General features: G+C 35.1%; 1 protein-coding gene across 2 annotated transcripts; it reads left to right on the top strand.

Annotated features, from left to right (window-relative positions):
* The first annotated feature begins 894 nt into the window (after positions 1-894).
* On the top strand, positions 895-22,863 carry LOC121411575 (protein DD3-3-like). Of its 2 annotated transcripts, none has more exons than XM_041604370.1 (14): positions 895-1,002; positions 4,998-5,158; positions 6,738-6,815; positions 9,944-10,121; positions 11,303-11,485; positions 12,321-12,510; positions 13,361-13,527; positions 14,494-14,737; positions 15,218-15,280; positions 16,376-16,533; positions 17,808-17,951; positions 19,182-19,253; positions 20,869-21,049; positions 21,488-22,863. In XM_041604370.1, the coding sequence occupies exons 2-14, from the start codon at positions 5,009-5,011 to the stop codon at positions 21,693-21,695; spliced, it is 2,016 nt and encodes a 671-aa protein (XP_041460304.1). In that variant the 5' UTR covers positions 895-1,002; positions 4,998-5,008; the 3' UTR covers positions 21,696-22,863. The 2 variants fall into 2 exon arrangements, with proteins under 2 accessions (XP_041460304.1, XP_041460303.1); XM_041604369.1 differs by lacking the exon at positions 895-1,002 and adding an exon at positions 3,702-3,796.
* Positions 22,864-27,862: the final 4,999 nt, after the last annotated feature.

Below are 27,862 nucleotides of genomic sequence, written 5' to 3'. Positions count from 1 at the left end.
CCCCCCAACAAAAAAAAAATGAGGGAAAATTAAAGCATTGTTGTTTTCGTGAATATTAAAACCAGTGTCGTCGATCGGGGGGGGGGGGCAGGAGGGGGGGCGATCGCCCCACCAATGAAAATATTGGGGGGGGCAAAAATATCGTTTTGCCCCCCCCCCCAATAATTCCGGATGTGCAAAAATAAAATAAAATAAGCAACTTTGGAACGTTGACTCATGAGTATCCCCCCCCATCTGAAAAATGGATCGACGCCCCTGACTAAAACCCAAAACTTAAATTATAAAGATATTATACCCTTCACCTTAGAAGGTCTCTACCTCTGTGCCCCGTGACAACTTTGACTCACTCAAACAAGGTGTCAAATTAAAGTTGACAAGTTACTCAGTATTGAAGAATATTAGGGGTCCATATAACTTACAAGAATAAAACATATATTCCAGGGGAGCGTTTCATGAAAGAACCTGTCGGACGTTTCATCCGACAGATCCTGTTTTATCCGACAGTTACCATAGTAACAGTGCCTCTCAGCAATCAAAATCTAGAAAAGATGTCAGATCCGACAACTTGTCATACAAAAATATTGATGAAACACTCCCCAGACCTTTGAACTTCGATTACCATTTAAAAAAAAAAAACACCCTGTAAGGATGGCAGAAACAAATGGAAGAGAGCTATGAATGAAACTTTGTTTGGAGTTAATCCATATCTAAGAAAAAGGTTTCACTCACGTCAAGCAAAAAAGAAAGGATATTAAAAGTACAGTACCCCCCCCCCCCGCAACTTTCTCGCCAAATAAGGAGCAATGGTGACATTACGTCATCCAGCGAGAACCACCTGCTTTGTTGTATCTATAGAATAGTTAGCCCCGCCTACTCGGTCCTCTATCACTGGAACTACTTTTTCACTCAACTAAAATATATCTTACGAATATATAGTGAACAATTCAAGGCACTGAAGTAATATATCGGCAGTCGATCACGATCTAACCTGTTGCAGTATATGTGAGTAGCATTATTATGTTTCTAATTTATTGTGGCCTTTATTGTTAATGTAAACACAAAATTTGACATTTTCTTCAATTTTAAAGTTACCTTGTTAAACCTTGGAAGTAGACTTGTCTATCAAGTATCATAACATTATTTTATATCAGCCCCACGTACTCAGATACACGCTTGCATGTACATGTAGCTGTGCTTCACTCTGCAACTATGGACGGCCAGCAACGTCAACATATAAAATGCATGTTTGCTCAAAGAATTTTCTTGATATGAATGTATAGTCACGTATTATATTACCAGACACTATCATATTCCGGACGCACATATTACTGCGTACGAAATCAATTTCGTACCGTAAGACTTCCGCAGTTCAATTTCACAGAGAACAAATTGCAAAAGCAAGGCGAAAAAATCCAGCTTTTACCTTATTTTTTCTTAAAAATGACAGAAAATTCTTAAAATGTCATATCACATAGTTTTGCTTGAACAATTGATCCCAATTGGTCTATTTTCTGATGGAAATACGGACCTGATTTGCCGAATTTCAATCTCGTCCGCTCCATCGATCAGATCGTTGATGGCTAGTTCTCAAGTAGACAGCTGGCAGCCGTCTGTTTCGAGGAGTTTTTTAATTTTTTTTTTTATTTCTCGTACACAGACGGCTCGCTATTCTGCACCCACCATTAGGGGACTTGCAATGCAAAATCCCCCCGTCGGGGCTCTTCAATTTTTGTCTTTAATGAATAAAAATTTTGAAAATTTACGCGACCAACATGCAAATTTATATTCCCTCTTGGCATTAATTGCCCAAAAACGGAGAAAAATGAAGTTAAAAGGAACAAAACCAGTGACTTACCTCGGCTGTCGAGAAAAATTTACTTCCCCGTTTTATCCGATCTTAAGTACATAAACATATGGCCATTGAGTCCCCTGTACAGATCGCGCTAGAACTTCGGTCTCTGTATTTGGTGAGTGAAGCCAATGGAGTTCAGCTGAACAACCAACAAAACAGAGACCGAAGCTTTTGGTCTAGTTCTCAAGGTACCCGGTACCCCGGCCTAGCGCGAGGTGGAACCTGTTTACATGCATGCATGTAAACAGGTTCAACTGCAGAAAACCAATTGGTAGAATTTGACGTATGATTATTCTTGCCTCACATTAGGTGGTTTCAAGCATCCTCGATCATAAGAATCCCTGTTATATTACGAGAACTTTTTTAGGCAAAAAAATACAAATTAATTGTTCCAACATTCACACCCCCCGAAACATACCCTTCGTGATAAGTTATGAGCATGCGCAGTATAGTCTGATAAGCAGGCAAGGCGCTAGATTCAAAATCACTAGCTCAGCAGCCACCCACGGCACCCCCGCCCAACTACACGCTGGGCTAAAAGATCCCGTAAATTGCTTTCACATTGCCAAAATACATGCGACCTTAGAAAAATCCTTGTGAAAGTTCTCGTAATTTTGACAAGTACCTACTAATAGTGGGTATTTTCTTTCGGGGAGATTATGCGTAATTTTCTTTCACATTGCCAATATTACCTGGTAGTTTCTGATCGGGGCAAATTTCCCAATCAGAAAATACCTAGAACTGACAAACTTCGAGGCGGTCTGAAACCACCTATTGATCAATACTTCCCTTTGCAACAATTCTCGCTGATGCCTGCATGATCACCACTGGTCGCATTTCAGAAGTTGGGTATGAAAAGGGTGGCGGATTTACAATTTTCCACACGGTGCCATGGATAAATTGTTGCTCCATCACAGAATCTTGACCAAATTTATTGAGTAAGATCTTATTTTGAAGCTAGAACTGTAGGCTAAATATATTATTATTTAGATCAATACAATATCAAGAACAAAAACTATAGCACATTAAGTTTGAAGTAACAGTGAGTGATTGAATGTTAATTAAACTTAATTAACAACTTAGTATGATATGACTGTCAGCCTCATATTTCTAGGCAATTTAAAAGCAGGGATTAACTAAATTTTACAAATATTTGACAATTTTAAAATATGCAGGACTGAAATACATGTGTTTCACTTTTGACTTTGTCAGCTCTGATCTGCAACCTTATGATTATTAAACTGGAGAAATTTGGTTCTAATTTATAATCTTAATTTTTAGTTCAAATGTTGTGTATCATTTCAACAAACATTTCTACCCATGATGTAGTCAAAATGCCAAGCATATAATCAGTGACAGGCATTTTGGGGGCATTTATGTGAAATTAGATATTGTTAATTAGTGTAATTAATATGCAGGAAAAAAAAGATTTATATTTTATTTTCGTTTCAGATCTAATTATTGATTTTACAAGAATGAATTTGTACTTTGGTGATCCAATGTTGCATTAACCATATCATGTGCAGCAGGTCCAATTTGAGAAAAACACATTTCAAAATTCATATTTACATTGACGTCTATGTAAAAATTAACTGTTAATTAGTCTTTTTAAGGAAAAATAAACACGTTATTTGAGGCTTAAAACTTTTTCATTATTTACAGAATGGTAATACCTATAACATATCCAAAAAAAATGTTTGACCATTTTTACCCTGTTTGTGAATTTGGACCACCTTGTGACATGCAACCCATTATTAGTCCTTTCCCCCTTCCTCTCTATTTCAATGACCTGATGTATGAATTGCCAAGATAAAAAGAGTCAATACTCATCAAGGACCTAGATCCGGTACAATACCAGGGGTGCCAGCTCACTCGACCAGGCTACCAAGAAATGAGTACAGAGTTGTACATTTGGAGTATATGAATCAATCGATTGAATGAAAAGTAAAATTTTGCAATGTTTTCTTCTATGATTTCAATTGTATTTTATCTTAGTATTTTAGTATCAATCTTACCATACCGAAGGGTTATGGTTTATGATAGAATTTAGCAAATTTGTGCTGCAGCCAATGCATGCCAATGAAATGTCAGGTAAAATGCTTTCATTGAAAATGTATGCACTGCCTTAACTGGTAATTTGATATAATTGAAGTACTAAGAATCATCATTGAAGTGATAATAATACAATACAAACATATGTCAAGAAAGTTGTGATTCGATCCTTGATTGTTTCACTTTTGATTCGTACCCCCTGACATAACTCAGCACCTACCAGTAGCTTTTCGTCTTGGCTGAACTGAGCTAGACTCATGAGGTAATTAAATGCATTCATGCTGCAGCAATATTCTTTTTGATACTTGAAAGATTCTAGCAGAAAAATTTGTGTGCCCCAACCAGCGTCTTTTCTAATATTTGCCGACGACATATGGCAATGATTCATTGCACAGGCAGCATACAATAATCCATGTTTGAAAGGACATAATTCATTAATAATTTGGTTTTGTAATATTTGTTTGCATGGAAACTACACTTTCTTTATTTAAGGGTTTTTGTATTTACATATGCATGATAATTTGTCTAAATCAGAAATTATTGTTCTTTGTCATGTAATTTATTATTATTTGAGCTTGTATATATTTGTTAAGTAACTGTCTTTATGTAATTTGCAATTGATTTGTTTCTTTAGGATCAATTGTTCAACATCAATGTGTTCGTTGATCCCTCCTCATCTAATATAATCATTTGATGTCTGAGGTTTTGATTATTATTAATAAATATTTTATGAAACTACATTTAATGCATCAAAACAAAACAAATGTGAAGAAGTGTCAACTTTAAAAGACAAGTCCACTCCAAAAAAAAGGTTGATTTGAATAAAGAGAGAAAAATCCAACAGGCATAACACTGAAAATTTCATCAAATTCGGATGTAAAATAAGAAAGTTATGACATTTTAAAGTTTCACTTAATTTCACAAAACAGTTATGCACAATTGCACATCCTGGTCGGTATGCAAATGAGGAGACTGATGACGTCTCATGCTGTAAGAACGGTCGTCAGAAACTTTCCCAGATAGATTGTGAGTTGAAAATTAATAAATCTAATGATCAATAAAGGTAATTTTCATTTTTTTTCCCAATCTTCAGGAGCCATAAAGATGATACCAAGGGGAGCTTATCTTGTCCTACTTGCTCTTGTTTTGAGGGTACAAGGAGATGTGTATCTTCATAATCCTCGGGGTTCTAATAACAGACTCAATGAGCAATCAGCAAATAGACAGAATGCTAACAGGGCCTTTGATTCACAGGTTGGTCATTTCATTTTGTATTTCTGTGGATTCACTTAAAGGACAAGTCCACCCCAAGTCCCCAACAAAAACTTGATTTGAATAAAAAGAGAAAAATTCAACAAGCATAACACTGAATATTTCATCAAAATCGGATGTAAAATAAGAAAGTTATGACATTTTAAAGTTTCGCTTCATTTCACAAAACAGTTATATGCACATCTCGGTCTGTATGCAAATGAGGGAACTGATGACATCACTTACTATTTCTTTTGTATTTTATTATATGAAATATGAAATATTTTGATTTTCTCGTCATTGTCATGTGAAATGAAGTTTCATTCCTTTCTGAACACGCTTCAGGCAAGGAGGTCCTAATCGTCAAATTTGTAAAAATTGAAATATTCTATAATTCAAACAATAAAAAACAAAAGAAATAGTGAGTGAGTGACATCATCGACTCTCTCATTTGGATGTAACTGGCTCGTTCACATAACCATTTTGTTTAAAATAAGCGAAACTTTGAAATGTCATAACTTTCTTATTTTACATGCGATTTGATGAAATTTTCAGCATTGTGCTCGTCTGATTTTTCTCTATTGATTCAAATCAACATTTATCTGAGGTGGACTTGACCTTTAAAAATGTAGACACAAAACACATATATTTGGGGAGAGCATGTAATTGTACTCTGTTATCCTCTTTTCAAGCCCACGGCAGATCCGTTTCATGAGTGTAAAACATTTCCCATAGACTCATGTGTTAAAATGGCACTGTTAAAATATTCATAAAAAAGGAAGATGAAATTTGACGGTCCACTATCAGTGGATAGGATATATGACATTCCTTATCTGACCATAAAAGGGTACCTCAACCAGCTCGTTTTAAAAATAAATTGGCATTTAAAAATAAATTGGCATTTATGAAGACATCTCCTGACAGGATCAAATTCATCATTGCCCAGTAGTTAGTTACATGTAGTTCCACAGTCATGAACATTACTTCCAAATTTGGGCAAAGGAAGTTCCGTAATTGTCCCCACTAGAATTAGTATTAGATGGCCAATCATATTCATACACTTTTGTCAATCACCTACATATCAAATTAAAAAAATTGGAATGGGTTTGGCCAAACGAATAGCTTTTGCCTTCCTGTTTTAACTCTGCTAATGACACCATTCATGAGTTTGACCCAGCAAGTAAAGGTCAATCTTGGACTGTATATCTGAACAGGAGGTAGGTCCGATTATGATAGAGATTGCCATTAGATTTGATTTAGAATGTTTTATCAATGAGTCTGTTGCTGAATTGCCATGGCTCTTGGAGTCAGGGGTGCAATGTGTATCATTGTTCTGATGTTTTAAGCGCTGTATGAAAGCAGAATATTATTAGTTGTAAACAGAGTTGCTATTACGTTTATGAACTACAGTTATTGCAAGGGCCGCGAAAAAAATCACAATCATGTGGTCATTGTTACATTTTTGAAAAAAGTGGGGGGCTGAAGCCCCCCTCCGCTTCCGCGGCCCCTGTTTTGTACTTGTACTTTCATTGGTCTTGTTGTTTCCATCATATTTGTTTGTTTACGTTTTGTTTTGATTCAGAACAACAACAGAGGAGGGTACAATGTTGGTGAAATAAATGCTCAAGGAAACACTCAAGAACAAAACCAATATAGAATGGTAAGTCTTGCTTCCTGTCTTTTAGAATCCTTAATTCTAGTCTTATATTTTACTTGTTCAGAAAAGAGCAATTGTACCACTTACTGTCAGTTTACCACTGGCACACCCACCCCTCTGATGTAATTTTCAGGAAGTTGTTCACATCATCAACCAGGAAGTTTCTTCTAGTTGACACAATAGGCGTTGTACAATGGTGCCACTTACCTTGATTTGACTTACTTTCAAGAAACATCATTAGCAATCTGTCATCAGGAAACAGAACAAACATGAATGTCTAGGAGTTTAAGAAGCAGGAAGATAGAGACAAGATGAAAGGCTTCTAATCCTATAAACACCATGTCTATTGAACATAATAGTGAGTGTGACAATGTCTCATTATCCCTGACTCACTCAGTATTTCGAGGACAATGGTCTTAAATGGTTGAATGCTCTTCATTTACTTCCTTGTACTGATTAGATAAAAACATCATCAGTTGTCAGGGGATGTTGGAACTATTTCTGGAAAACTAATTAAAACCAAAATTGCATTCATTGTACATACAACAATAAAGTAGGCCTAGTATTAGTTTTTCATTGTGTTAGAAGCTCAATAGGGATATAGAGATGATAATGGAACATAAAAATCTTGTACATTACCTTTGACTTTTTAACATTTGTTAATAAAACCTGTTCCTTGAAGTTGATTTACAATAAATAAAAGGATATAGGATAATGTCCTAAAGTTACTTTATTATTATAGATGTTTGATAGTGATGATAAAGGAATGATGAAGACAGTACAATTTAGTTTGTTCATTTTCAGATATTTGGCTGCATGCAGCGTAAATTATTGTTGTAAATTACTGATTCTCTCTTAACATATTGTACCCACAAAATTTTTCAGAATACAGAATATGAATTCAGAGGAAACACTTAGAAAGAAAGATCATAAACATGAAGGCCCTCATTCAAGGTGGTTTTCAAAACTATTGGTTGAACCCATGGTTTATGCAAATTTCCTGCATAAATTACACTTATTCATACCGCATATATATAAGATGTCAATCTGATGCGCGCTTTTGTCACAGTGCACCAAATTGACACCTACATGTATTGACATGGATATCCACGCTATTTTATTCATGAGTCCACTGTTTTGAATTATGAGTCTACTCTTCCAACGACTTATGAATAAAATAGCGTACATGTACTTATCAATGGCAACAGGCATCATGTGGGTGCACTGGTAAATAAACGTAATTTATACAGGAAATCTATATTTCGGTACAACTGGATGGTTTTAAAAACCACCTTTGTGAATTCGGGCCAAAGAGTTCATGTCACAAAAATGACCAGTAATTTATTGAACCATCCATGAAACAAGAAGGAAAGTTTTGAAAGTTAAGTACTGTAATTAAATTTCATGAGTAAAAACTGGATGTTGATTACTTTAAGCATGTCTGGAACTTTGTATATATTTGAATGAACTACTTCTAACCTTCTAACAATAAATGTAGGAACTGTAACAACTAATAATCTTATGAAAATTGGAATATCATACTATTTCACTTTTGGTTAAGTTTGCACATGGGATTCATTTTATACAGAAAGGAATTCAAACTTTAAGAATTAGTCATATACCTGAGAAATAGACTGATTGTTAATCAAGCAAATAGAATGAAATGAACAATGCCAAAGATTATGAAACCAATGATACCACCTGTCCACATTTTAGCCAGGATTGTATCAACTACATACGATGTCTCCCTGACCTATCATTATATGAGTCATCAAAACTTCCTTTATATCAAATTCACTTTTACAGAGTTGAGAAAATTAATGAGCAATGATGATTCATCATTAGGTTAATATTGAACATATGAAATCTGATTCTTCCAACTTTGGTCATTATAGGGTATTGTTATAAGCTACCAAAATCCTGTTATTTGATTGGACAAGAGCCTACTTGTCATCATATTCTGCTGATAACTGGTTTGATTAATCGGGTCATGTTAAGATTATAAGAGGGAACAGGATATCCTGGATTACTTGGAATTCATTTTGTGTGGTTTTATATACCTACAAGTACTACATGTACACGTAGTCTTTCCATTGGATGCAATGCAACCTTTACAAGCCACCAAGGACATGGTTTGGATGTCTTTTTTTATTGGCCTCAATATCCCTCTCATTTGTTTTCAAGATTTGTTGGTCCTTATAACTGTTTTCCATTTTTACAAAATCATAGAAATATGCCCCTTCAAATGTAATTTAATTAATATGAATTTGGTTTGGATTCTTGGAATCATTGTGCTAAAGCCAATATTCATTCATAAATTCATTTATATTTGAGAAGCTCCTAATCCTTTTTCATACAGTCTAAGTACATACATGTAAAACAAGACACACATGGGTGTACACGTACAATGTGTGAGGTCATGTACTCTAATATTCCTGTAAACAAGTTTTGAAGCGATATATGCACCACAAGTTCATTGTATCTCACAGAGTATGCTCTTGTTCTTTCTCATCTTTTCTTTTTGTTTCTATTGTCCTCTTTTATTGATTTGAAGTTTCTTCTTTTCATACAGTCTTTATTACTTTCTTTATTATTCAATTTCATATATTTTTTGTGAACAATATACACAATAACAAATACAGAAATGAAATGTGAGCAATTGCACAAGAGATTGTGATATCAATAAAAAGAGAAGTACATGTTCAGTAATCAGCCTGTCAATGCTACTCCATGTTCTAATTTACATTATAATTTCAATATATTACAATTTTGCTTCATGTGGGGTGAATTCATTACAGTATGCTTTCATATATATCAGGAAGTGAAAAATAAATATAGTCCATAAAATTTGTGAAATTTAACTATTCTGTTCATACAATGCATAGCTGAGATATCATTGATTGTGATCAAGAAGAAATGTGCAAACAAAGATGAAACAAAGTACATGTATTTCATCATTCACTTTGATCAATGGGGAAAATCAAAGGGTGACATTTTTTGTTCCGAAGTACATGTATTTCAGTAATAAAAATTGTTATTGATAATTATATAATGTATTGATTTTAGATTCTTTTATAGAACTCGAAGTGGGACTTTAACTTTGTTACATGTGGCTTCTTTGCTCATTCCAGCAATATTTTGCAAGTGCTAACTATGAGACCATGGAGAATGATGCAGGGAAGAGTTTTTATACGTTGGAATGGACCAATCAGCATGGTTGTGGTGGATCGGAGGACACAGACCCGCATAAATTAAATTGTAACATTGTCATCCAGTACATGTGCCAACCAGATGCAAATACACCACAAGGTAGGATACATAGTATGGCAGTGAGTCCAAACTTCGCGCGTGTCCAAACTTCGCGGACGGTCATTATCTCCAAAACTAGCCAATATCCTTAAAATCTGACATCAATGTGAAAAGCGACCTAAAATTACCCTTCGCTGAAAGTTTCTTTAGGATTAGTCCAGTATTCATGAAAATATTGGCAAAAGATCGGCAAATTTGTCACCGTTAGCGCCCGTTTTGAAGAAAGCAACAAGCATCACGATATCACCATTTTACAAGCAGAAATCATAAAAAATGTGAGTTAAATGTGGTACTAACCAATTCCATAGCATTTTGTCATCAATCTGATATAAATATTTCACTTTTTGAGCTTGAGTCTTTGTTTAAATCTCCACAAAAGCTTTGGTGCGCGAAGTTAGGTCACACTTTTTCTGAACGGTTTTCCAGCACAACCCGCATTCGCCGATCGGAATAGAATTTTGAGATCGCGATACCGGCGAAACCCCGTGACCTACCTTACATTTTTGTCCATGATTTTATAGTTTACGATCTTGCCGTCAATGTGGTAACTATTTCTTGAATTGGTTTTGTATAAATTATGAATAATTTGTGGACAAAATTAAGCCTGATGAATATTTTTGAAAAGTGCGCAAAGTTTGGACACCCCATCATACAGCTAAAGAGCTATACGAGGGCAATTATGGCAAGTTGGCAACAGTTTCCCATCAAGTGAATGTTAGAGGCAAAGTCGTCACTCATTTTAATGTTTTATTCTAAAAAAAGGGATGTCCTCAATATTTTTTGTTGCATCTTTGTAGGTTTTAACAGATATGAAGCTTTGAAAAATATCACATTATAAGATATTTAATGTTGAGAATATAATTTGTATTGCCTTTTTTTTCAAATCCAAACTTTAATTTGGTATCATGGTCAGGTGGTTCTGACTCTCATCTTTCAATTAAAGGGACATGGGTTTGAATCCCAGCCATGGCATGATTTCCTTCTGCAAGAAATTTACCCACATTATGCTGCACTCAACCCAGGAGAGGTAAATTAGTACCCAGCAGTATTACTTCCTTGAATGCACTGAACGCTTGAATGCAGCTTGAGCTAAATTTGGGGTAATAATATAGTTCACCATGGAAAACATTAGTTTTAGATGGATGACATATATATATGCGCCTTTTATCATTATTTAATAGGAAATGCTGACACTATTAGGAATGGCGATAATACAAACACTCAGAACCACCAGCCAAGAAACAATGCAAATGAAAATCAAAATCAAGCTGCAAACAGGAAGAACAATAACGTCCAAGCCAACCGATTTCTTCAAGAACAATGGGAAGCATATGATGCTTGTTACATCAGAGAAAGAAATGCAGGTAAGAAGCATGGCTGGAAGCAAGTGATGGAACGGAGTAGGAGGGTCGGATTGAGAAAGGAGGATTCACAGAATAGAGTCAAGCAATTAAAAGGAGGGGTGGGCTGCAGGTGTTTTGTGGCAGAACTAAATCAGATTAAAACTATATGTGGGACCTTCATGAAATTTTCTGTCTCTGATATCTTGTTCTTTTGACAGTCTGTAATGTTCTCAAAGGACCATGACTTGGTGAGTTTATGAATTGAAGTTGAGAAAAATGGGGGTCTGACGTACAAAAAGGTTGATTATTTTACGGAATTGCTCTACACTACTATGATGGCAATGGAGATTGATGATATTACACCCCTAGGGGATTACATGGTAGATCAACCCTTACTCTTGTACAAAACTAGGTTTGTTGCTAAAATATCTGACCGAAACCTTCTTACTCATGACTCACAAATTCTAACAAATTATAAGAACATTTTTACACAGTAAAAAAACGCAGTTTGAATTTGTATCCAAGTTTCAACAAGTGATTAAGATAATAAACAACAAAGTTTGATGATAAATGACGACGATGGTGATGCTGATGCAGATGATTGTGATGATGAATGTGATTACAATTGGTGATGGGGATGATGATGATGAAGCTGATGGTGATGATGAATATGATGACAATTAGTGATGCGGATTATGATGATAATGAAGGGGAGGAGGAGTATGATGATTCTTATTACTGGCAATAACAATGTCCATATCATATGATGATAACTGAGAGTATGGGATATGGGCTCTTATTACTGTAATAAGAAAGAGCTTTTTAGTGAGATCTTACAATGTTCTTTTTATTCTAGGTCTCTTTACTGCTGATCAGAAACTAAAGAACAACAATCAGGGATACAGCTCTGCTATCTTTACTCGACAGAACCCAAATGGACAGAGGAGAGGTTATGAATGCCCAGAGGAACGTGACTATTACCCTTACTGGCATCCAACTCAATGGAGAGATGCAGCCATCTTGGTTGGTGATGTCTCTGAATGCGAGTAAGTTTACTGCTTTCATTCAGATTTTAAGAGCTACACTAGCTGTATGTTCATTGGATCCATAATAGGCCTTATGCGGTGTAACTTTAGCACATGGTGGATGTATTTCATATTTAGAGTTCTCAAGTTTTATTGTTTTCTTGAATGAAACTTGTGAAATTGAACATTTCACACTTTTTGTCATAGAGTTTTGTGAATTTGGTCTTTATGAAATTTGGATAAAAACTGTATGTATCATGTATGTCAAAACAATTTTTCTGGACAGTTAATGCAAGTTCTAAATGGTGATCAATTTTATTTCAAATACATATAAAAAATGAAAAATATATTTTTTTTTTACTGCTGCGCTTCTGTCATTAGGAACCACCTGTTGGTCTTGCATTGTCATTTTGCCTTTCTCCCTCTCATAGTGGGGTGCTGTTAATACCCCCTCCCTTTCATAGTGGGGTGCCTAATTACCCCCTCCCTCTCACTGTGGGATGCCCTGTACTTTCTCCCTATCATAGTGGGGTGTCTTAATACCCTCTCCCTATCATTACGGGATGCTTTAATACCCACTCCCATTTATAGTCATAAAAATAAAGATATCAGTGTCAAGCAATTGTCTTGGTCTTTTACAACCATGTATTTTCAAGTAATGATTATATTGTAAAGCAGGGGAATTAAGTGTGGAAATTATCGTAAACTTTGAAATCAATTTTCTCTATAAATGACTTTGCACCGTCTTATGTGCGATGTGACGGTTTGGATGACCGTTCCTTGCAACTCCCCAATATGATAGTCTCTATAGGACTAGCTTGGATATAGATTTTATTGAGACTCCATTCATTGATTCTTTTCTTTTCCTTAGATATTATCAGGCAGAGAGTTTCAATGTTAAAGAGAAGTACGAGTGTGTAGAATATTACACTAATGGTCAACGTAAACATGCATCACGCTACAACAATGAGGCTGATTGCACTGCAAATGATGGAGAATGGCTGCCATTTGTCAACTACCTAGAAAAAGCACCTGCGAGTAAGTAATCTTTATATTAAAGGGTTTACTGTTTTTTTACATCAGGAATACCATACTACTGAAATCCGCATCCGGGAAAATGTTGTTGTTTTTTCCAAGATGGCCGCTACATTCATTGTAAATGGACATTGTATTGTATTTATTTTCTGCCTTAGAAATAATAACAATGATATATACAATGTGTCCCACAAAAAAACAAAACCGAGGTTTATTGATAATTTATCATAACTTAATCACAAATACAATAGACAAATGACCTTTCATTGAACAGCGTAGGGTCTCCTCTTCCATTTGAAATAACTTAGATTCATGCAAGAGTGAGCAAAAACAATTTGAAGAAAGGAAACCAAAAAGTCATTTGGCAGGGAGGGGGGGGGTATCAAAATTCCAAAAAAGAAATTGACATGCATAAAGCGTTCAACATCTGCTATTTAATTTGATAGCTAAATCGCAGATGATGGTCAAGAAATAACAAAGCTGTGTTTCTTTGAAACGATGCTTGTATTTCCATAATTTCATGAAACTGGTTTCCCACCAAAGCTATCGCACAGTTAACAAAAGACTCTCTGCATGGGCTGATCGTCAACAAAACGGAGTGTCGAGTAAGTCTAAAAGCTATCTTTAAAAACCTCTTCACTTTATGAAATTATTGGAATTCAAGCATTTTTTCAAACAAACAACTTTGTAGGCAATCATGCTGGATTTCTTTTGTGGTATATCTTATGTATATTGCATTCATCAGCATGAATATATCTGGTATACCACTCAGATGGATCCAATATTATATATGTCACCAATTGCAATGTAGGAAAACAAAAACATCAAAAGAAAGCTTTTCCAACCAATACTACTATATGTTTCTATGTCTGCCATGCTCAGGCAAAGTTGAGGTTCTTAAGGATTTGCTTGATTATTTGAAATGTGCATAACAGCATACTGAGCATTGGTTGTTGATTGCCTCTCTAGACCTAAACACAGAGCAAGCTTGCAATGCAGCCAGTGGTAATGGAGTGACGTATGTCTGGGGTCGGCCTTGGAACGGTCAAAATGAAGAATGCCTGGTGGCGCTGCAGGCTCCTGATTGCCAACAAGCTCCTTGGACGAGAGTGAATCACAACGGAAACACCCGTGGTGGAGAAGCTAGCCGTTATACCATGACTCTTCCTTACTTTCCTTCTCAGAATACAATGAGATGTGCCATGAGATTACGGTGAGAGAGGACTCATTCTTCCCTGAGAAAAACTTGAAGATTAAAGCGTGGCATTATTTTAACAAAAATACAAAGCAAATATATGTAGATTTTATGGCAAGGGACTATTGATACAAAGGAAAAACAAAGTTGGTCAAATAATGTTGCTGAAATGTACCCTGATAATCAAAGCTTTGGCATATCCTATCCTTGGGGGATTAGAGTGGATGGTTTTCTGTGATTAACAATACTGCATAAATTGAGACTTGACATGGAAAGCATTATAGTACTCTGTGAAGAGATTTATTAAATTCTTTTATATGTCAGGGTTATCTTCCACAAACTGATTGTCATGGGTAGGATGTGTGAGAAGGTTGAATTGATTTTTGTATGGTTCTAGTTGTCATGTCACATGAAAGTAAAACAGCCTTTCACTTTCATTTTATGAAGTCTGTTTTAAAGTAATGACTATGTTTGCCATTGTGTTTTTTTTTTGTATAGATACAATATTTCCACCGATGATTATGATCCATGGAACACGACATCTGCACAAAACCAGGACACGTAAGTACATGTATTACTGATCTAAATTGCCTATAGATGCTTCTGTTAGAGAAAAAAATTCCATCATGCTATAATGTGTCCCTGGATTTCAATCATCAGATATATTTTTAGTGAAAATTTGACACTTATGAAATGAGTGAAATCTCCTCTTTAATTTGAGACAAAATTCGCTGTCAGATTACAACAAATAAATGAAAATTGAGGCCTGAAACTGTTTGCACAGCAAATTGTGTTTGAACTGCATTCCTATTGAATTACACATTTGGTGACAGAAACAGTTACCGAGCACACAAAAGAAATCTGGCGACGTACACGTTGTCATCTCAATATAATGCGCTTTGTATCTTGTATTAGAAAAGGCGCAATAAAAATGTATTATTATTATTATCTCTTTCTCAAACAAGATTGTCGGATCCTGAATAAATCTTGACCAATTTTCTGTGCAACTTGATTTTGACATTGAAGTATCAAACTCTTCATGCTTCTCAGTACATAGATTTGTATGTGTCATAAAGGATATTAATATGAAAAAAAAAAATCATTCCCTAGATCAGTCCTTTACAAGTCTTACAGATCAAACTACTTCCTCTGTTATTGCCCATCGTTCATAAGGCTTGCTATAAACATTCTATTCATATGAAGATTGTATTTCGATTGATGGTAACAGCATATAATGGCAATGAATTAGGGAACAATCTGGCATATTGAACAACTTCCTCTATTTGGGCCCAGTGCTCATGAGATTTCACACATACTGGTCTTGTAATGAAGATGTGTAAGACTCATTGTTAAAATCTGCTTGGTACTGCATTGTCATGGTAACCGAGTGAAAAAATGTTTAAAAATTTGTTTCTCACATAAGACCTTTCTGATACTGTGGGGATGTTAATCACAATGTTTTATTGATTATTAGTTTGTGTACTTTTATAATTTAATCTGTGAACTCTTCCTGCAGGATTTTAAAGTCATCTCCTGCTTGTCAACACATACGAGGCCATTACAGATCCATGGTACATTCAACCTGAAAGGAACAAATACCTATTTTTATCTGATTGTAATGATTATAATTGCCATTAATGTTGATTGTCCTTGCAGTGCCAATAATGTGCAGTCTCCAGTACAGCAGAACCCTTATGTAAATATTGGAGCTGATAATACTCCACTTCGTCTTGCAATCAATACGGCTCAGACGGGTAGGGTGTTCCAAGATAGATCTCATGCATTCAAGATCATGCCTCGTCCACAGACTGCAGGTAATATCAGGTTCCTTTTCAACGTTAGGCTAGCTTCTTAACATGTCATTTTTCAGAGTTAAGAAGAAATATGTACATGCATGTAGGATAATAACTTTATTAATGTTTATTAAAACATTTAATGTTTAAAGCCCAGAGGAATTGGGCAGGCCCCCCAAATAAACCTTGGTTAACATGTGCCACACTTGAAGTTCCAGTTGCTTTTGTCAACTGATTTTTATTCTGACATGTTTTTCATGACTGATTTGAATTTTGAATTCTCTTTTTTTTGTCACATCATGGGCACGGATGAAGAGTGTGACCTTTCATTTTTGAGAGCTACACTCTTTAAATCTGTCATTTTATTTCTGCGGCATTATACTAAACCAAGTGTGATTATATATATATTTACTTGATATTCTGAAACTAAACAAAAGTTTTGAGTTTAAAACATGCTTTAGATGCATGTAGCTTTAATTTTACACACATAAATTTTGTACATTCTTGCTAAGTAGAAGCAAAAATAAAACAAACAAAACGGCTTGTTACATTGTAAACATTCACTCAGATTTCCATTATTTAAGAATATTTTCCACTCATAATACAATATCAAAAATTAGTTATCAAGCAGTTATCAAGTATCACTGAAAATCCTTTATGAGTTTCAGGTTACTTTTCAGCTGTCATAGCTCATTTGGGTCAATGAACTTTGACCATGTTTGGGGTATTTGTTGAATTGCAATCATAAATTTGAAAGTCTATGGAACGAGATCATAAAACATGGACATAAGGGTAATCAAGTATCACTAATTGTCTTGCATGAGTCTTGGGGGCACATGATCAAGGCCAAACATCATTCAGGATCAATGATCATAGTATTTTATTATCATATGAACAGTGTTTTTTGTGAAAATTATTCATCTTAATAGTTTTCAAAGTCAGCACTGCTGCTGTATTAAATCGTGTAATGCAGGCAAGACTGCTAGAGGCTTTCCACTTGTTTTTGTAGTTTTTTTGTTTGTTTCCCATTTATTACACACATGAAAAAGGAATCTTCAATATTTATCTGTAAATTTTAAGTAAAAAAGTGGTTGTTTTTTCTTCATGAAACTGGTAAAATACTGCAAAATTAAATTTAGATTAAACCACAGAACATCTAGAAACACAGGGCTGGACCCCAGCCCCAAGGGTCGAGCACTAACTTGGCATCTCTGAATTTGGAAGGATATTTCTGTGCATTTCTGTGTAGAAGGTTAACAATATTAAGCTTACCTTTTTTTGTGTGTATTTTGTAGAAATACAAGCTGCTAAGATCTACAATTTGAATGTACGAGGGAAGAGAGGTAACATCGTTCAGACATACCCAGCTGTGGAGTATGATTTCATGCCAAATAGATTAGAAATCACTCCAGAAGACATGGTACATATACAGTGGACGGGTAAGTCAAAACACAAACAATTATATGTGTGAGTAGAGCGTTGAAGTCTAGTGGGTTAGTCTATACAATTTGAAAAGGAGGTTTGTGGGTTCAAATTCCAGCCATGGCATAGTATCCTTCAGCAAGGAATTGATCTATATTGTGTTGCACTCAACCCAGGTGAGGTTAATGGGTACTGGGTAACCCTGTATCATCCCCATTCATTAAACTTGATGTATCTAAGTGTTATTGGAAGGAAAAATGTTACTTGAACATTTATGATAAGATTTGCTCTTAAAATGTGGGATATATTGGCCCGTATTCTGAAGTCGGGTTTAATTTAAACTCTGGTTTTAAGTTGTGGTTTAACTATGGAAAGCCAGTTGTTACATAAATCTATAACAGTAGAGGTTCAATGTATCAGCTCATTTGAATCCCAAAAATTATTAACTTCCTGGGAAGGATAAATATGACAGTTGTCTTCACTATTAAAGAATTAGTAAAGAGCACAGTAAACATGAGAAGCATACAATGTAAACAAAATTTTGAACCGTTTGGCTTCCCATAATTTTAGCATAGTGTTAGGCCATAGTCTAAGTTAAACCTGACTTAAAAATACTGGCCATTGTGATATTTCAACTGAAATAAGCTATATCATGCAGCCATATCAATTGAAGACGTAGCACAGTTTTGGGGAAATAATTTTTTGGGGTATTGATGTTTAAATGATGATGCTTATAAATATCTCAACAGGGAAAATCTTTAAAGGTCAAGTTAATCCTTAGCAATTTGAATGAATAGATTAAACAATACATAACACTGATAGATTTACAAAATTAGATGTAACAATAAAATTACGAAACTTTAAATCTTTAAAAGTTTCACTTAATTTCACAGAACATTTATATGCACATCCTGGTGAGGATGTTAATGAGATCATTTTTTTTAAATGAAATGTGGATTATTGGACTTTTTTTATTTGTTATAATGCGCACTTAGGTTTAAACATGTGCAATTGCAATCTACATATGAACACCTATGATAACTATATTTTTAAATCATTTTAATGTACCTACATGTTTACTAAATAATTTGTGTTAATCGTACCCATTTTAAACATTGCAATATTAGACATTGGATTCATAGTGGAGTGTAGTTTTTTAAACATCTGTAAACCAAACTTGTATTGAAATACATTTGTTAGCAATAGATTATTATGGTATCAACAATGTGCTCTATTTGTTTTTGTAGGTTCTAATCGTCATAACAACAATGCTCCAGGAGGAGACGGACAAACGGGCGATGCTGGAGAAGGCCAAGGAGGTAGGTATCACCCCTTGACATGAGAATGACTATCGGCCCATGGACGTACAAGGGGGGGTGGGTAGTTGCCTCCCCCCCCAAAAAAAAATTTATTTCATTATAATGGAGACATATAATACACGCATGTAATGTAAGACACACTTGAGGGCGACAGGCAATTTCACTCTCACAAAAGCCCAAGCAGCCCCAAAATGCATGCTTTGGGGTGGCCATTCTATCAATAGCCGTACCAAGATCTGTCACAAAAAACAACGTTCAAGATTATTTAGAAAAATCAGTATTCTAACTATGGAAGAATGATGTTTGCATTTACTGTATAGTTGCCTGTTGCCCCTTAAAAGTAGTCCTCAAAATGAAAACAAACAAGCCCCCATAATATGTAATTGCCCCAATGTCAAGAGAAGATAGCCCCTAAAAAAATGAATTCCTACCCTGCACACATGTATGAAAATATTATATATTAATGATTTTATGTAATAAAATAAAAGAAAAAAGAAATTAGGACATGAGTTCAGCCCACTTAATGGATATTCATGGCGATGTGCATATATAACTGTTTTCAGAAAAATATTGCTAAACTTTAAAATTTAATAACTATGTTATTTTTTCAGATTTTTATGATATTTTCAGCATTTTGCTCAATGAATTTTTATTTTCAACTCTTAGTATTTGTTTAAGTGTGATTCATAGTCCTGCACTACCACTAACACAGACATGGTATTTAACATGTATTCTCATTGATAACTATGCATGATACGGCATCCTATTAGCATACCAGTAATCCAATGTGATGTATTAAGGCCACCGCACACCTTATGATTAGTCTGCGACCCAATTTTCGAATAAAACGTCAAATTTGATGCGAACATTTAGACATAGAATATCTTACTGTTTAATGTTCTGAATCATCATGCGAGTACTTATGCTAAAATCTGTGACTATGCTATCAGCCTTATTAGCATAAAATCAAATTTAATATCTAGTCTCTACGACGTCATAGCAATGGTATGATTGGATACAATTTGAAACTAATTTGTCCTTTTCACCAAAATAAAGGCTTTCCAAACATCCAAATGGTTATTAGTATTCTTCTGGACCCCTCAGAAGAACAGCCGTTAGGCTGAAGAGGGCTATCCAGCCCATGTGTTGGAAAATGAATAAATAAAAACAGTTGATTCGAACATCAAATAAAAAGATACTTTTCATTCACATTTTTAGAAAATGAGCAAAATGTGATCCGTTTCAAAATCGGATGGAGGACCAGGGGAGCGTTTCATGAAAGGACTTGTCGGACGTTTTATCCGACAAGTCCCATTTTATCCGACAGTTACCTTAGGAACAGTGCCTCTCAGCCAATCAAAATCATGGAAAGATGTCAGATCTGTTAACTTGTCGGATGAAAATATTGATGAAACGCTCCCCGTTGTAAGGTGTGCAGTGGCCTTACATACATCATATTTACTTAGAATTTATTAAAGATATTTTTCATTCACATTTTCATGGAAGTCTCACTTAAATATTTTTTAAACAACAAAATGATAAACGTTCTTTTTAAATCATTTGATTTTAAGTTTGTCATTGATGCAATTCTTTGTATTATTTGAATTAATCTCAGGAACGGATCGCAGTAACTTTGTTCAGATGAGTGACACCACGGAGAATTATCCCACCCCGTTCAACGATGCTAACAGTATGTTTGCAGATGCTCAGGTTCATTGGATCTACTTTACTAACAATCCTAGCCAAGTCACTCCTGAAGATCTGGCTATCAACATGGCTAGCTCTGGTTACTATCAGTAAGTATTTGATCCCTTGTCCCACTCACTCAGGTTGCTGTTTGGTGAAAAACACTTGCCAAAAGAGAATAATGGAATGAAAGGGGAATAGGGAAAAAATAAGTTTTTAATTAGAGTCCTCACAATTTTTTTTTTTAATAGGTAACTTGTTCAATTAAAATCTTCGGTGTTGGGTCTGATCTTTCTTCATACTTTTATAGAAGATACTGTGCTGGTTATTATTATTTTTAACCTATCAATCGTTTTGTAATGCTAGGTGTGTGTAGTATATGGATCAGGTCTATATATTAATCTATTGACCATTTCAATCACAGTCAGGTGTAATAAGTAGTGTGTCTGTAGTATATTCCATCAACCATTGTATGTATCAAATTCAGATTTTTAGACACCAAATTCTCTATGGTGTTCATTATCTATTGATTTTTTTTTTTTATTCAGGTGTAAGAACCAGAATGTCTGCGGTGCTCAGTCTGTGCAACAGAAGAATGAAATGAATAACCTCCTAAACAACGCCCCACCCTCGTACGAAGGAGCCCTCATTCAGTTTCCTGCTGGCGAGCACAAATACATGAGCACACGTAATAACAATTTCAGCAATCGCTCACAAAAGGGTATGCTGAAAGTGGCTGCACCTGCAGCAGCATAGACTGCACTTTAATCTAATTCAGTTTCAGAGTGTTTGTTTATCAAGCACTGCAAGATTGTGACCACCTCAAAACCAACAATAAGCTGCCAGGCAAGATGCTCTGTAATGAGCCAAAATAGTCCTTAGTCTTTGAAAATCGTATTTTAGAAAATAAATTTATTCAAAACAGTAACTCGTCTTCTCCGTATTGTCAAAATCTCAAGTAGTAAACTGAAGAAAAAAAGAGTTAGAAATGTTGACCATTATCCCCAAAACTGCTTGAAGTTTAATCCAGCTTGCACAGCACTTTACATGTCACGTAATAAGTAAACCCCGAACTGCAAACCTTGTTTTTTCCATATTCACTGAAGTTTAATGAATGTCCTCTACATTATAAAGTCAAGTATTTATTGTTGATCAGTTGTCACATATCTGCCTTTTTTTTAAACTGAATCAAAAATCTGTAAATTTTTGTATGCAGAGTTAATTTACGTATTTGTTGGGTTTTCTTGCGTACTGTCACAGTTATTCAGTGTTGTATTACATGTTTGTATCTGACTTGAGAGGGCATATTCCATTAAGTCAATGCTCTCTTCCTTAATGACCATGGCTCATCATCCACACACAATGTTATTATATCATCTGAACAGACTGGATGTTATAGGAATGAGATGATGAAAAATTTATAATTTATACATTTGTAATTACTAGTAAATCAATTATAATGTGTTTTTAACTTTGGACTTCATGGTAGACTCACCAAAAGAAAACACAAATGTACATGTAAAGTTGTGAAAATATTATGAAGACCATTGAGGATGTAATGATATATATATTTTTTTTAAATAAATAATGACTCGAATGCATTGAATGCCAATTCCAATAACAAATAATTTTGGAATATACATATCTATAGAAAATACATATACAGAATTCCTTCTTAAGACAATTTTGGGGCAAAATATTCAGTGGAAAGGGTAAGCCAACAGTTAGGAAAAACTTTTTTATTTGCCATGATGTCTTGTGATACTGTTTTCTCCCATTTCTGTATAGATAGGAGTCATTCTCTTGATACCACCATAAAGGGTGCTAAATTATTTATGTTACTATTATCAGGGCCCTAGCATCCTCAGATATCTAGGGAAGAATATGATTTTTCTTGCTTATTACATGTACAATAGTTCTTAGATTTCTTAAGAAAAATTCATCGCCGTTTTTTTTTCATTCATGCAAATTTATTCTAAACATACACTAACAATTTTGAATTCATTGATTTTGTACATCATTTGATGCTAATATACATATACGAAATTAAAAAAAAAGATATAAAGTTGCCTCTAAGTTGAATCTAGGCATATATATGTTTTAAGAATCAATAGCTCATGTATATTTTTGAATGCTTGAAAAAAATGTCTTTCAATAATATGATATGATCCCTTCCAGTACTACAAATCTTTATGAATGGTGAATCTGTGAAACATTACCTTTTAAAAGGATATTTTCAATTTCTATGTTTATTCATTTCATTTCAGGATACCATCGTTGTCAAAGTTGATTTAGGAATATATATTAATTTTCTGATATTTTGATAACTCGATGTCATTTTAACTGTTTTCAGTTATGAATATTTTGTAATATGAATCCTATTATCATTACTAAGACAAATGGATGGTAGGAGCAAGCCATTTTAAGCCTGTATTGTCGGTTTGATAAAACAACAGATATACATGCCTCCTATTCCCTTTGTTATCCCTCGTCTTAACTTGGGATATTTGCATTGAGAAGATTCACAAGGAGAAAAAGAATATAGTTTCCCATGTTTATGTTTTAATATCATGCTTAGTCCATTTTGCCATAGGAGAAAAAGAGAACTATTCATATTTCTCGCCCTCCCATATGCAGTTTGCACACCGTTCTCAAGACAGGCGGGCAAGTTGCCCCTTCAACATTTTTGGTGATAAGATTTGCAGGCAACCTTTGAGACAGAATATGTGACATCCGGGTATGTGTGGTTAATAAATAAAACATTATGTAAGTGCGTATCAAGACCCAAAATTGTTACAAATTATGATTTCATGTACAAAGTCACCACAAAATGTGTTTTCAGCTAAAATTCATAAATTTGTGATTATTTCAGTTTTTATTCACGAGAGTTGTTACATGCAATTTATGGTTGAAATAATGTCGCCGAAGAATAAACCTAAAAAAACAATTAAATTCATACAAAATCAAATTTTTAGGGATGTTTTAAGAATAATTAAATAAAAATTAGCATTCTAGGAGCGTTTAGTGGATTAGGGCAAAGCATATAATTTCATGAATAAGTTAGCAAAATTAGTTCATATACATGTAAGATCAAGTGAAATTTACCATTGCAATCATGTTCTACCATCGTGCAACTTTTTGTCATGCTCCTTGCCCCCTCCATAGTAATGACAAGAATCAAAATACCCCAGGACTATTGGGGTTAAGCCTCTATACTCAATAGGTATCCCTAGCCTGGCTGCCTAGTAAGGTCACTAGCTAGATAGCAGCATATCTGAAAACTTAGATGAAAATGTTCATAACTTGTGCCTTTTTTTCTTAATTATTTCTGATGAAGTGATGAGGAATGATACAGGTTGAAGGGATATAAAACAAATATACAATGACCCATTCTGGAACAAACTTAAACTATTCATACTCATCAACAGTGTCATTCTCCTGAGGCCCTGAAAGAAGGGTCCTATTGATTAAATGTGAATAGTTTTAGTCAGATCCTTGAGTTTCATGGTATATTTGTGCAATATGTCATAGATGTACATACTTGTATATTATGAAATCTTAGACTTTTATATATATATCGTACTTTTTATATCAAATTTATACCATTGTCGTTTTCAACTGTTGTTTTGTAATAGAATTACTTCACTCTGATTAATGTGTGTGATTTAAAGAGAAAAGTCATTCTGATGTATATCAGTGGCATTATGGGTAATACTAGCAAATAGTTGATGTTAATGATAGATCTCAAGAAATACATTACTTGAGTTATTATGTATTATTCCAATTGCACCTCTCACATTCAAATGACATTAATATTTCAACTCTGATTTTGTCTCATTCTTACAGGGTATGGGGTACGGGACCCCCCCCCCCCCCCCCCCCATGTTAAAAATTTAGAGAAAGGGAGAAATGGAAGAGAAAAATAAAAGGGAATTAAATAAACCAGAAAAATTAAGAGAAGGCTGGTTTTTAGAGAGCAAACTGAAGTCGTGTCTTGATCATCTTTGACCCCCCCCCCCTCTCTCCATATCAAAGTACCCTTGTACTTCACCTAAATTACTCTGCTTTTACATTCGTATGATTTTTATTTCTTTAATTTATGTATCTTGGTAACCATTATGGAAGGAAAAATAAAATTTCAAATGTTCTAACATTATTTTCTACAATTTTTAAAAGAATACATGTAATACCATATATATCTTTCTCTTTCTAGTTCCTTTCGGTAATTGATAGTAGAATCTAGTAGATTGCTTCCATGGGCAATTGATTGCTACCTCTGTTGAATTAATCTCACAAAAAGTCAATTGCTGATTAAAAAAAGTCATTCAGTAATTAGAATTTCTTGGTTTACTCCCAAGGGGTATACCACATGTCTGTTTTTTGTATTTTTCTTTGTCAGAAAGGTTGATTGTTAACATACACACGTCTGCCGGTACAGACACAAAATGTATACACTATGAAATTTGAAAGTGGTGGAACATAAATACATTTTTCATTATCACAAGGTTGTGTGAAGGTGTTATCTTATACTTGTATTCTGTTTCTATAATTTGTTACAATTGATCTAGCATTGTTTGAAGCGCTCAAAATTGAGGAATGAATAAAATGGAGGGGTAGACTTTTGTGAAACAAAGTGGGGCAAATGTATTTGAGTATTTAGCAAAAGAGAGTGATAAGTGAAACTAATTTGTTTGATTTCCAGCAAGAGGAGTTCACAGGTATCCAAAGGAATTCTTTCTCAATGAAGGAATACTACATGTCAGAAAGGGAGTTATGCAACCAAGCTGTTCAGGAGAGTGGTGGTGTTTTTCTTATATGCTCTTATACTGTCCTTTTTTTTTAACCCTGGGAAATTGGTGGGGCTAAGGGGGGCCTTAGCCCCACCAATTTCCTGGGGTTAAGCTTAGCCCACTTCGTTTTCACACGACGTTTTAGCAAAGTGGGATAGCACGGTAAATAGTATGGTACTATCTGGCCCTGCAAAAAAGCAGGGTTAGCCGGATTCTTATGGTGCTAGCACCACAAATTGCGGTGCTAAGAGATGCAGTGTGAAACGAAACTGGGCTAAGGAAAAGTGGGGCTAAGCAATAGCCAATCACAGAAGTCGAAATTGCACGTTAATCACGCTCTGTATGGTAAAATCATCAATATTCATGAGCTGTGGGATAGTCGGGGGTTAAGGCGTTAACCCCGGCTAAGCAGATAGTATGGGGTTAAGAAAGACAGTGTGAATAAAAAAAAAGTATAGGGTTAAGGATAGCCTGGGGTTAAGGATAGTATGGGGTCAAGGAAATGCAATGTGAAGCACATATTAGTGGGGGGGCAGAGACTCCAACACACACATCTTAGGCAGATTCTCCCACCAAGACTACCTAGTAAACCGAGGACAGTTGCTCAATGTAAGACCACATAACCATCACAAAGTACTCTATGGCCAAAAGCTACATTTAGATTGTTAAAGCTCTCTCTTTGAACATATGATATGAGTGATGCAGATTCATTTTTGCCAGGCAGGGCGAGAGAAATTTATTAAATACAAGCAAGAGAGAGCAGATTTTGTGGGAGGTCTCCTGCCGAAAAGCAGGAGTGAAGGAGTCTATTTGAAATTAAGTACAATAAAGGATCTGATGCTAGATCAAGAAAATGTGATATTTAAAATGAAAAGAGGAGTTTGAAAATTATTGGGGAGGGGTGAAGTGATAATTTAGGGAGGGACAGAAAACCAAGGTGTATGTCATACATGTAGAACCCATTGCTTTATACTTTTCTTTTTTTTTTACTTTTGGATACTTGTCTTGATAAAATTTGAATAATTTGTGAAATTCTGATTTGCCACTGCAAATTGAGAGTGAGAATGTGTATGTGTGTGTGAGAGAGGAAGGGATTATTATTTAGAGGCCAAGAGATGAATAAAGCAATAAGAATTAAGCCCAGGGCTGGAAACTTTGACAAGCCCCTTCCCCCCCCCCCAAAAAAAAAAGGTAATAACCAAAAATGTAAGGTCATTATGTAAAGCCCATGATGTAGTGTGCTACATCCTGGGCAGAAATCCCAGAGGGACAGGGGGACGCGTCCTCCCTACCAAAAATAGTAGGGGGACACAATATCACATTTCCCCCCAACTATATTTGGTCTTTTATGATGGAGAAAAATACATCATTCACAATCGAAATAATACATGTATTTTAGAAAAAATGACTTACATTTTGGGTGAAAACCTTTTTTTTGCTTGTCATTTTTTTTTGGAGGGGGGGGGGGGGGTAAAAATGACCTTACATTTTTGGCTATAACTGGCTATAACCTTTTTTTTGGGGGGGGGGCTTGTCAAATTTTCCAGCCCCTGGTCCCCCCTACCTTTGGGGAAAGATTTCTCTCGACTAGTGATGCCATTTTCAAACAAATCACACTTTTGATTAAATTTCAAAGTTCCAAGAAGTAAAATCATTATTTGAAGTTCAGCATTATATATGCTTTGCTGCAAGCCTTGTGGTCGGATTATAGTCCAAATCGGATTATAAGTCACAGCCGATGATGGCATCATTACATATTGGAATTGAATTTGCTTTTATTCCGACAAGGGCTTGAAATCATCTGAAATTCAAATTTTGATATTCATCCCACTATTTGGAACTAATATTCAGGTTTCAGAAGTTCAAAGGTTCAAAATGCTATTTTTATTTCTTTGAAAATCAGATCGCAACGGATCATGTAGTATGCACTGGGCTTCACAAAAAGTTGTATTCAAGATTTATGCTGATTTTCATGCCTTCTGGCAGTCATTTACAGCAGACCCTTTCTCTCTCTCAAAGTACTGTTCCTTATTGCCCCTTATCTCCCCCTCCCCTCCTTCTGTTTGTGAATGGCCTTTTCATTGGGCACTACTAGTTGTCATCCTGATGGAAAAGGAGTTACAGTAGGGCAGT

Source organism: Lytechinus variegatus, chromosome 3 (assembly GCF_018143015.1).
Source record: "Lytechinus variegatus isolate NC3 chromosome 3, Lvar_3.0, whole genome shotgun sequence".
NCBI lineage: Eukaryota > Metazoa > Echinodermata > Echinoidea > Temnopleuroida > Toxopneustidae > Lytechinus > Lytechinus variegatus.
Note: the sequence above shows the minus strand (reverse complement) of the source record. Positions and strands in the feature narration are given on the sequence as shown.

Excerpts from the sequence above, each read along its gene's own strand:
- LOC121411575 (XM_041604369.1), top strand. Across the intron at positions 17,952-19,181 it reads GGTACATATACAGTGGACGG|GTTCTAATCGTCATAACAAC; the intron begins GTAAGTCAAAAC and ends TTGTTTTTGTAG. Across the intron at positions 21,050-21,487 it reads GCTAGCTCTGGTTACTATCA|GTGTAAGAACCAGAATGTCT; the intron begins GTAAGTATTTGA and ends TTTTTTATTCAG.